Source organism: Orycteropus afer, unplaced genomic scaffold (assembly GCF_000298275.1).
Source record: "Orycteropus afer afer isolate SDZICR_OR568_19922 unplaced genomic scaffold, OryAfe1.0 scaffold00021, whole genome shotgun sequence".
Taxonomy (NCBI): domain Eukaryota; kingdom Metazoa; phylum Chordata; class Mammalia; order Tubulidentata; family Orycteropodidae; genus Orycteropus; species Orycteropus afer.
Genome location: NW_006921608.1, coordinates 9,248,452 through 9,259,881, shown reverse-complemented (window position 1 = coordinate 9,259,881; position 11,430 = coordinate 9,248,452). Strand labels below are relative to the sequence as shown.

Below are 11,430 nucleotides of genomic sequence, written 5' to 3'. Positions count from 1 at the left end.
GCCGCCTCCTCGCGGGCCCGGGCTACGCCGTGGGAGCTGAGCAGCCAGCCGAGCGGCTGCCGGGCGCGTCGGTAGCGCGGGGAGGATGGGCTGCGGCGGGAGCCGGGCTGATGCCATCGAGCCCCGCTACTATGAGAGCTGGACCCGGGAGACCGAGTCCACCTGGCTCACCTATACCGACTCGGACGCGCTACCCAGCTCCGCCGCTCCGGACAGCGGCCCCGAGGCGGGCGGCCTGCACGCTGGTGAGTGGCTCGGCCCCTCGGACCCCGCCTTGGCTGCGCGCTCTCGGCGAGGGTGAGGCCAGGGTCAGGGCAGTGAGAACCCGGAGGGTTGGTTGGGCGTCAGAGGCAGCGCGCAGCGCAGTCTCCCGCAGAGAATTCGCCGGAGAGAAAAACAGACCTAGGGTGGGCGCATAGGCAGACGGACGGACGGACCCAAGTCCGGCTTCGGGGTCTACGAGAGCCCCTAACACAAAGGGAGCTAATCCCCTGAGCTCCGGGGAAACCCAGCACTTCTTTGCCTCCGCCTATGCACGCTCATTGGCCCGGGGATAGATGGGTGGGAGCACAGTCCACGCACACCTGCCCCCAGCCCACTGTCAACCCACTCCACGCCCCTGACCCGCCAGGGTCGCCTCTGCCCTGCTTTGGTCCATCTTTCACTCTGGCCACCTGAGTACGCAGCCGGCTCACTTCTCCATCCTCTGGCCACCTGTCCCCCTCTGCCTCCGACTTACAGACAAGGCGACTGACCCGGATTGCCTGGGTGGAGTCATCCCTGTCGCTTTGCCTTTTCTCCCTGTGGGGAAAGAGCCCCCTCGCGGACCACAAAAACCAGACTCCTAGGACTGGGCGAAATAAATGCTCAGCCTTCCCATCACTAGTTCTGCACTTAAGCTTACTTTCCAAGCTGTTGTTTTATAGGAAGGATTTCTTCTCTCCACCCCACGGTGCCTCAGTGTTTTATATGAGGCAGGACATGAACTGGGCTGTGGCTGTAAGTGAAGTACTCTAACTTAGGTCATTCTCTGTCTAGCAGAGATAAATGGATATACAAAGATCTTTCTGGTTCAGCTGGATATTAAAAAAGTATATATACTAATAATTGTAGTCTGCTTGTTATAGACTGACTGTAATCATAAATATGTTGTAACATTAATAGGGGGAAGAAAAAAACTTTACTGCTCATTAAAAGCCAGATTAATATTTGGATAACTATTTGTTGTTGTTATGTGCCATCGAGTCGGACCCGACTCGTAGCGACCCATCCTTGGGTTTCCGAGGCAGTATCACTACGGAAGTAAATTGCCCAACCTTCCTTCCGAGGAGTGGCTGGTGGGTTTGAACCCCCAGCCGTCTGGTTAGCAGTCAGGTGCCTTTGGCACTATGCTACCCGAGCTCCTTGGATAACTATTAATATTTGGATAGTATTTAACTGTTTTCCTTTATTCTATTTCCAAGTAATGGAACGTAACATGCTATAAGGCTGATTTGAAGTGTAAAGAAGAAGAAAGAATGTGGAATATTTTTAGAAGATAAGCAATCCTAAATCCATGTCTCCTAAATAAGAGATGTCACACCTTAATCCTGAAAAATGGTCTCTCCATCTTTTTAGGACCATAGCTGATTCCATTTCTGCATAAACTTTGTTACTAAAGTTTTTGTGAGAACTCAGTGCATGCTGTGCAGAACATAATGCTCCATTTGTCTCTAATTTTCCTAACTCACACTGGCAATCATCAAGTTTCCAAATGATGTGTTGGCTAGATTCAGTGTCAGAATAAGGTTCAAGCATGAACCTTCTAATGGGATCTGGTGAATGTTAGGTGTGGCGGCATCTCCCCAGGAGACGTGGGACTTCTCAGCAGAGCCAATGGCCAAAATTCCATTCCAGGGAAACACGGCTAAAAAGGTCTAGTATGAAAAAGAACACCAAGTACAGCGTTAGGGAATGGTTGCCTTGGTGTCTGGGTGTGTGTGTGTGTGCACAGGTGTATGTGAGAGAGTCATTATCGGATGGTTAAATGTGTACAAGGAGTCTTTGGGTGATGCAAATGGTTAGTGCACTTGATTGCTACAAAGCCACCCAGGGCACCTTAGAAGAAAGGCCGGATGGTCTACTTCTGAAAGATCAGCCATTGGAAACCCTATGGAGCACAGGTGTGCTCTGACATACATGGGTCGCCATGAGTTGGAGTCATCTCAGTGGTAACTGGTTTTAAATATGTACATGTATGGTCCTGAAGTCTTTTCCAACACTTATTTGTTACACTGCCATCCTGAGTTATATTCCATCCATTATGAGACCTGGTTCCGGCAACAGGTGTGGCCTGGGACAAGTGCTCTCATTCATAGTACCCTGTCAGACATGGAGCAGCCCTGCCCGGCCAGTGATTTACAACACTGTGTCATTCAAGCTCCAGTTCCAGGAGAGTACCTGAAAACTGACAAAACTCCCATGGGCAGGATCCTTTCAGTTCCCCAGAAATTTCCATTAGCCATGAGGGAGGGAGTCATTTCTGAAGCTCAAGACTGGATCAAGGCTTCCCTTGGCATTCCCAAGGGATCTTGGAAGAGTGTCTTGATTCCTGTGGGTTTTTCAGTCTGAGAATTGGTCATCTTTAGCCGGAGTGGGTCGTCCAACTAAGCTATAAATCTCCTGGGTTTCAGACACCCAGGGAGATTAGTCGGATTCTTTATTTTCTTCTACTCCCTGTTCCCTCTGCCAATGTTCCACCCATGAATTCAGTCTCAGGCTGCTGGGGGAAGCTGATGGCCCACAGTTCTGTATTGTGATAGGAAGCTAGAATGACACTTAAAAAGAAAAAAAAATCAATCCTTTTCTGATTGGGGGGTGAATGGAAAAGCCAGATTCAGGAGGGTCCAATATTCAAGATCAACAAAAATGGCTTCATCACTTGAATTCTAGAGTGGGAAGGGGTCTCTGGAGGTCATCTACCCAAAACAAATGGAATCTCAGTTAAACTGCCCAGGGATGGACAATCCCCCAATCATTTCAGAACCCTAATTACCCCCAACTCCTCACTCCTCAAGAGTCCTTTCTTTGTGGGCCCTGGGTCTCTCTTCTTTAGTGTCAAATTGATGCCATTTTTCTCCTGACCACCTCAGCCTCAGGAACTTGGAGGACAGGGAGTAGGTCTAATTCACCTGCATACCTTCTGTGCTAACACAAATGTGACATGCAGTTGGGATTTAATGAAGGTTTTCTGAATGAATAGACACTAAACCTTCCTTTGGCTTGAACCTGGTCTTCAGTTCTGTCAGCTTTTTCTAGACTCCCTGCTTACTTTCCTCTTCCTTTCAGTTCTTGCTGTTGAAGTTTTCCCACTTGAAGCTGTTTAAGCTAGATACTCCTAAGTGCCTTTTGGATCCCACAGTTTCTCTTAAAAAAAATTTCTCTCCACCTTTACTCTACTTTATTGAAACACCTGGGCCAGCCCAGTGATTCCATTTCTTTGAATGAATCCCATTTAGAACGCTCTACCCACCCCCAACACCACAATTCCACAACCATATCTACCAAAACCCCACATTTAAACACACCCATTGCTATGAAGTCAACTCCAGCTCAGATTTACTCTACAGAACAGAGTAGAACTGCAATATAGAGCTTCCAAGGCTATAATCTTTATGGAAGCTGACTGCCATGTCTTTCTCCCCAGAAGGGGCTGGTAGGATTGAACCACTGACCTTTGTATTAGCAGCCAAGCACTTAACTACTGCACCACCAGACCTCCTTCCGTTTAAGTATATCTGCCTTTAAATCCAGGAGCTCTGGTGGCGTAGTGCCTAAGGCTTGACTGCTACTACTTGCTACTACTGCTCCTACTACTTGACTGCTAACCTGAGGAGGGTTCGCTGAGTCAGATCTGACTCAACAGAAATGACCCACTTCCGTTTCTCTTAGTCCCATTCATATTGAGGGCCTGGCATATGGCAGGTGTTCAGTAAATATCTGTTAGAAGATTCTGCATTTTGCTGTGGGAAGGGGGCATGCTTTTGCCATCCCCCAAAGGGAAGTGTTTTGCCTCCTTTTCTATCCCTAAGTTATAATGAGCCTCTGGTTCTTGGTTTGTGGAGATCACTTAGCCAGCAGAGTTCAATTCAGTGTTTTGGATTAGACTATCGTATAATTGGAATTTAAGATTTAACTGAAGCCACGGTAACTGATATCCATTGCTTCCCTGTGTCACCAAAGCCTGCTTCTCTGTCACGGAGGAAATTAAATTGGTCTGACACAAAAATCAGTTTGCTGGATTGATTTTGACTTCTGTGGTCTAATGGGGGTGTCTCAAGGAGAAAGAGGCTCTCTATCTGAGGTTACCATGACCCAGCCTAGCTCTGCCATTCCATATATTAATAACATCCTTGCCTCACCTGGATTTAACCACAAGTCCCTTAAATTACATCCTTAAATATCCCCATTTGTACTGTCAGATTCCCCTCCCCCCTCCTAATTTCTCTGGGGAATAAAACACTTCAAATTTCTTTAGAGGACTTCTAGTTTTTCATTTTAAATTGCTTTAATAATTGCTGTGGTATACAAAAGCTTGCAGACTGAGAGACTCACAGAAAAAGGATTTACCTACATAAATTGAAGGACAGTCAAATAAACTGAAAAGCACTTCTTATTACCATTAGCTAAGATTATTGATGACTTACCAAGGGCCCATTAATACTTAGCACTGTACATAAATTATCTCATTTAGTCCTCACACCCCGAATGAGGTAGGAACTGTTATCCCCCTTTACAATTGAGGGAATGAGACTTAAGAGAGTGTGAGTAACTTTTCCCTGGTGAGACAGAGCTAGGACTGGAACCCAGCTCTGTCTGACTCCAAAGCCAAGCTCTTTGCAAATAATTGGGGATGAACTATAGAAATCTTGTTTGAGAGTTGATGGGACTCAAAGTCTAAGTCTTATCTCATGAATGAATGATTTCCTTATGAGTCCTGGAATTGTACTATTGATTTGCCTTATTCCTGTTAAAATTCATCTTGTTGGTTTCAGTTTAATGTTTAAAGTTGCTGAAATTGATTAATTTTGACAGTGTGATGAAGACAATATTTTTGGTCGTTGTTTCCCTGTGTTGACAAACTAAAGATAAAAGATGTTTATTTGCTCTTTTGTTCATTCAACACACATTATTACAAAGATGAGTGAGAGATGTTGCTTGGCCTCAAGAAGTTAACATCGGGGGAGACAGACATAAAAGTGGACGCACTTCAGGTCAGTATGATATAAGCTGGAATGGCATGAGGGAACATGCTGGAGGAGTGCCAAGAGCCAAGTAGTTCATTCTGCCAGGGGAGTCTGAAAGCAGGGCCTCTGAGGAAGTGACAGGATGTGTAGATTTCTGCATGTGCACAGAGTAGGGAGCAGTTCTGGTTATGCAGGCCCTCGCAGCTGGGAGAGGTGAAGAACGGCCTCCTGGCTGTCCTGATTCCTCCTGGAGGGTACCCATGGAGAACCTGCCTCAGCCTCCTGCTAGTTAACCATTCCCTCATTCCACCCTCCCCATACCTGTTACCACTTGTGATTAGGTTTCCAAATAACTGTATTTTTCTATTTAATTAATTTATTTATAACAGTGTCTACATGTGTAATTCCATGACATTGATTACATTCTTCAAGTGGTACAACCATTTTTGCTATCCCTTTCCAAATTATTCCACCACCGTTAACATAAACTTGATGCCCTCTAAGCATCTACAGTCTCCCTGTTCTCTCCCTGCCACCCCTGATAATGAGTATTAATTTTTGGTTTCTGTATATTTGCTTATTTCATACAAGTGAGATCATATAATATCTATCCTTTCATAACTAACTTCTTTCCCTCAACATAATATTTTCAAGATTTGTCTATGTTATGGCATATATGCAGACTTCCTTTCTCTTTATGGCTGAGTAATAATATTCTATTGTAGATATGTACCACATTTTGTTTATTCCCTCATCTGTTGATGGACATTTTGGTTGTTTCCACATTTTGGCTATTGTGAAAAGTGCTGCAGTGAACATTCACGAACTCCATATAATTATTGACTAATGTCTGTGCCCCTCAAGGATGACAAGCTCTGTTAGGTCAGGTAAGGTATCTTTTGTTCACCATTGTATCCCTGTGCCTAACACTGTGGTTTCAAGTGATCTCTCTTAAATGAATGAATCTCCTCAAACTTCTATGTGTCCACTTCTGTCTTCCTATAGGCCCCAGAGATGATGTTTTCTTTCAAGATGATGGGTGACAAAATTGTTTTCCTCTGCTCATCCTTTTCCAGTTCTTGTTTGCCTGGTTGGTTACTGTTTTGGTTCTCTAGAGCTGCTATAACAGACATACCACAAATGGATGGATTTAACAAAAAGGGATTTATTTTCGTACAGCTTTGGAGGCTGGAAGTCTGAGTTCAAAGTGCTGGCTGTAGGGGCTGGGTGAAGGCCCCTCAGCATTGGCTTCAGCTCTGCCTCTTGCTCTTGGCCCACTGGAGCTGAAGGTATCTCTTAACTCAGGCAGCTGCTGGTTGTGGAGACTGATAAGCCCCAGGTTGACAAGTAAAATGGCACAGTCCAAAGATTATCAAGCAACACGGCAGGCCACTAGTTCAAGTCCAGAAACAGTCAGAAGATCAGCAGACAACATGGCAGGCCACTCACTGAAGACTCAGCCAAATGCAGGATGCCAAGAAGCTAGAGGCTTTCCTTAAAACTTCTTCTTTTGTACTGGAAGCAGTCCACATCCCTAAGGCAGCTACTCAGCTGCTCTAGTAGATTCAGCCATGGAGTTGATCACCAGTCTCATCATGGGGCATAACTATATCCAGCTGCCCAGCCACTCAAAACCAGGCCCAGTTGAGTTGCCACATAACCTTACCTACCATAGTTACATTGTTGTTGTTGTTACGTGCCGTCGAGTCAGACCCAACTCATAGCGACCCTTCCTTGGGTTGCCGAGGCAGTATCACTATGGAAGTAGATTGCCCAACCTTCCTTCTGAGGAGTGGCTGGTGGGTTTGAACTGCCAGCCTTCTGGTTAGCAGTCAAGTGCCTTAGGCACTATGCTACCAGAGCTCCTACCATGTTGTTGTTGTTGTTGTTATGTGCCGTCAAGTCAGACCCAACTCATAGCGACCCTTCCTTGGGTTGCCGAGGCAGTATCACTATGGAAGTAGATTGCCCAACCTTCCTTCTGAGGAGTGGCTGGTGGGTTTGAACTGCCAGCCTTCTGGTTAGCAGTCAAGTGCTTTAGGCACTATGCTACCAGAGCTCCTTCCTACCATAGTTACATAGAAAGAATATACTCCCATCTCACCAGTGCCTCTTCCTAAAACACAAGTTTCTTTGTTATAAGAGTTGTATTGCAAAAATCACTGCAAGAAACAGGCGGTATCAAACGTAGGCAAGTTATAAAGGTTCAGGAAGTCTCAGTGTTGTCATGGATCTTGTCTCCTGGGCCGAGCTATCAGATTCGGCTAGTGGGCTTCATTCCTGTGATACCACAGAGCTCACTGTATTGCTAGGGCTTATTCATGTCTCTGTCTCTCCAGTAAACTTATGAGCTCTTCCAGTTTGGGAATAATTGATATTTCCATGCCTGGCATCTAATTTGTTCAAGATTGTAGAAATGAATGAATAAATGGATGACTGATACAAATATGCAAGTATGCTCAGTCTGTCTTTCTTGTATCCTTTTTTGAGTCTCATCTTGGATACTTTTGTCTTAAAAATCAGTCCATTGAACACTAAATAAAAGATATTCTGACTTTAATCAGAGATGGATTTAGGGTGACTCCACTACTGGGTGCGGTAAGATCATGGGTGCGTTCCAGAGTTGCCTCATGATTTCCGCCCCCCCCCCAGGCATGGACCCCAGTGGGAAGAGACAGTTCCTTTCTCAATCTGGTAAGAAGTCTTTTTCTGTCTTAGCCTCTGCTCATCGGTGTCTTAGGTGTAGGTCTCTGGAGGTTCTGCCTTCATCACACAGCCCACAGCACCTTCATTCTGATAAGGTCATTCTATCCTTCAGTGAAGTTGGGTGTCTGAACCTGTTGTTCTTTGGCTCTTGGTGCCTGGGCATTCATCCCTGGAGCCTTTTGGTGTCAGACTGTTAGCTGCTTCCAGCAGACCATTTGGCTTCCTGTTGCAAAAATCCAATCCCCGTCAGGATTCCCTCGGAGGTTCTCTGGATGGACTGAATGGCACTGTTGCTTCCAGCTGTAGAGCAGACTGGATGGCTTTAACCTGAGCTCAAACCATGATCTTGCCTTTTCCACCTTAGCAAACAGCATTCACCTCCTCCTATGCTTTACCTCCTCCTATGCTTTCCTCTAGGAGCTCTGGTGGCGTAGTGCCTAAGGCACTTGACTGTTAACCAGAAGGCTGGTGGTTCAAACCCACCAGCCACTTCTTGGAAGGAAGGTTGGGCAGTCTACTTCCGTAGTGATACCGCCTCAGAAACCCAAGGAGGGGTCACTATGAGTCGGGTCCGACTTGAGGGCCCATAACAACAACATGCTTTCCTCCCACTCCCCCCACACTCCAACCATCCCCACCTCTCTGGAGATAAATCTTTTAGAGTAAGTTCTATGGGGACAAATGCTGTGAACATCTGGAAATAATGACAGAGGCTTTCCATTGTCATTCCTCATACTTCCTTCTGAGAGTGGGTCTATTTCCTTGCCATGTAGATTCACATATAGCATTTATTGAGCACTTATTTACTGTTTGCAGATGAGGTAACAGGCTCAGTGAGATTAAGAGCCTGAGCAAGGTCACAGATCTAGGCCGTGGAAGAGTCTGGATCAGAATTTTCTTGCTTCCAAAGCCAGGAAGTGTCCATTTTCCTGTAACTGCTGAGCACAAACTTAGTAGCCTCCCCCACCCATCTGCCTTTGGCTTTCTTGAAAGTATTAACCACTCACAATGGAAGCCTCCTGCCAACGTTTACAAGGGTGAGGACTCAGTCCTTGAGGAGATAACCTGCAACTTGGGGGCACTCCAGGGCCTCCTCCCTGTGCTAAGTGCCCTGCCGCTGTCTCTAGAGCAGTGCTGCAGGAGGTGTTCAGAACATCACCTGGTGGGCTTGTTAAAGACGAGCAATGCATAGTTTCAAATGCAATGCATGTTCCTCACAGCAAAGAAATTAGAAAATATACAAAAACACAGAGATGAAAATAATGCCTCTGTCAACATTTAGATCTCATTCTTCAGGTCCTTTATATACAGTACATGTTGCATCTTCTGTGGGGGTTCTGTTTAAAGGAGGGGTCCCTAGGCGATGCAAATGGTTAAGCACTAGGCTGCTAACCAGAAGGTTGGTGGTTCAGATCCACCTAGAGGCACCTTGGAAGGACAGCCTGGCGATCTACATCTGAAGGATCACAATCATTAAAAACCCGAAGCACACATGGGGTTATCATGAGTCGAACTTAACTGGCAACTGATTTGGTTTGTTGTTGCTGTTGTTAAGTTCAAGGGTTAGGGCCATGGTAAAAATCTCTCAAATTGCTCAGAAGCTCAAAGGGCAAGAAAAAAATATGTTTCTCTGATTTTAGGAAAATATTTAGAGTTGTTGTTAGGTAGCATTGAGCCAATTTCGAATCATAGACTCCCCTCACAGGTATGAAGGGACTAGCATGGCAGTGCTGTCTACCCTGGCACCTAAGATCCCCTCAGCTCCTCAATCTTGCACTGGGCTCATGCCAGTCTCAAACCCTGAGTCTCCTTTTCCCTCTTTTTTCCATCCTTGTGTCTGAGCTGCCTGGCATTGCTGGAAGGTTGGGCAGTCTACTTCCGTAGCGATGCTGCCTTGGAAACCCAAGGAGGGGTTGCTATGAGTCGGATCCAACTCAATGGCAGTGAATATTTATTCATTTTTAAAGTCATCTTCCACTTGTCCTGTTTGGATTCTAAATACTGTGAATTTGTTCCTTGTTATGATCATATGTAAGGACATCAAAGGCAATTCCATTTGGATGAAGGTCTGCTTTTCATCTCCATTGGGTCTACCCAAGTCCAAGTCACTGTCATGTTTTACCTACACAAATGCAATGCAATGCACTGCGGTGGAGTTGGCATGGAAGTAGATTGCCCAACCTTCCTTCCGAGGAGTGCCTGGTGGGTTTGAACTGCCAGCCTTCTGGTTAGCAGTCAAATGCCTTAGGCACTATGCCACCAGAGCCCCATGTTTTACCTGGACCTCTGCAATAGCCTGTTTTCCATTCTTGCCCTTCATGTCATAGGGAAAGTAATCTTTTAAAAACATATCCCAGGTTCTGTTGTTCTCCTGTTTAACATGCTCTAATAACTTCCCACTGTATTGAGAATAAAATCCCAACCCCTTCCCATGGCCTACAGGGGTCTGCATGACCTGGTCTCAGCCTGCTTTTCCAGCTCCATTTATCCTGCCTTTCTGTCTCACTCAGAGTGTTCTGGCTACACTGGATTTCTGTCTGTGCTTTGACTACCCCAAGCGTATCCTTCTGCCTGGTCTTCACACTTCTGCTTCCTGCACCATCTCCTTTACATGGTAGACTCCACCTTCCCTTCCACTGTCAGTTCAGACATCTCCTCAGAGAGACCAGCTTTCTCTATTGAGAACCAGTTGCCCTTGGGCAGTTCTGACTCGTGGTGACCCCCTGTGTGTCAGAGAGAGCTGTGCTCCTTGGGGTTTTAGTGGCTGATTTTTCAGGAGATTGCCAGGCCTTTCTTCGGCCTCTGGGTAGGCTTGAACCTCCACCTTTTGCATTGGCAGCTGAGCATGTTAACTGTACTACCCAGACACTGACTCCGTTCCCCAGTTACTGGCTGGTTGATTATTTCCTTCCTGGCACATACTACAATCTGTCATTGTTTTGTGAATCTGTTATTCCTTGACTCCCTCACTCCCTGAAGTCAGGGGCTTGACTATCTCACTTCACTGTTGTAGACCCAGTGCTTAGCCCAGCTTGACACAGAGTAGGCACTCAAGGAATAGATGAGGAGAACCCTCCTTACTCTTTGTATCAATTAGAAATTGGTTTGGCTGCATAGAACAGAAACTAGATGAACTGTGGCTTCACATGTAAAGGGTTCCTTTTTTGTGCTTAAGAAGTCTGGACATAGACAGATGTACTGCTCAGGATACTATCGAGGACCTGGGCTCCTTTCAGCTTATTGTTCTGCCATTCTCAGTGTGTGGACTTCATCCTCAGGGTTGCAACATACTGTGCCATCTTATTTCAGATACAGTGAAGGGGGAAGAGTGGAAAGGAGTAGTGTGCCTGAGTCTGTTCTTTTCTGTTGGTAGAATGACAGCTTTCCCAGAACCCGGCCAACTTTGCTTGGGTCTCACTTGCTGGAACTGTGTTACATGGCTATCCCTGGCTGCAAGGGAGTCTGGGAAATAAAGATTTGTAGCTGGGCACATGCCACC

The 11,430-nt window shown here is 46.0% G+C and overlaps 1 protein-coding gene across 1 annotated transcript in view; it reads left to right on the top strand.

Annotated features, from left to right (window-relative positions):
- The first annotated feature begins 85 nt into the window (after nt 1–85).
- The window catches only part of BAALC (BAALC binder of MAP3K1 and KLF4), an 86,982-nt gene continuing 75,637 nt past the window's right edge, over nt 86–11,430 (top strand). The window contains exon 1 of the mRNA XM_007934802.1: nt 86–245. Within this exon, the coding sequence (XP_007932993.1) occupies nt 86–245 (160 nt within the window). The remainder of the gene's footprint in view (nt 246–11,430) is intronic.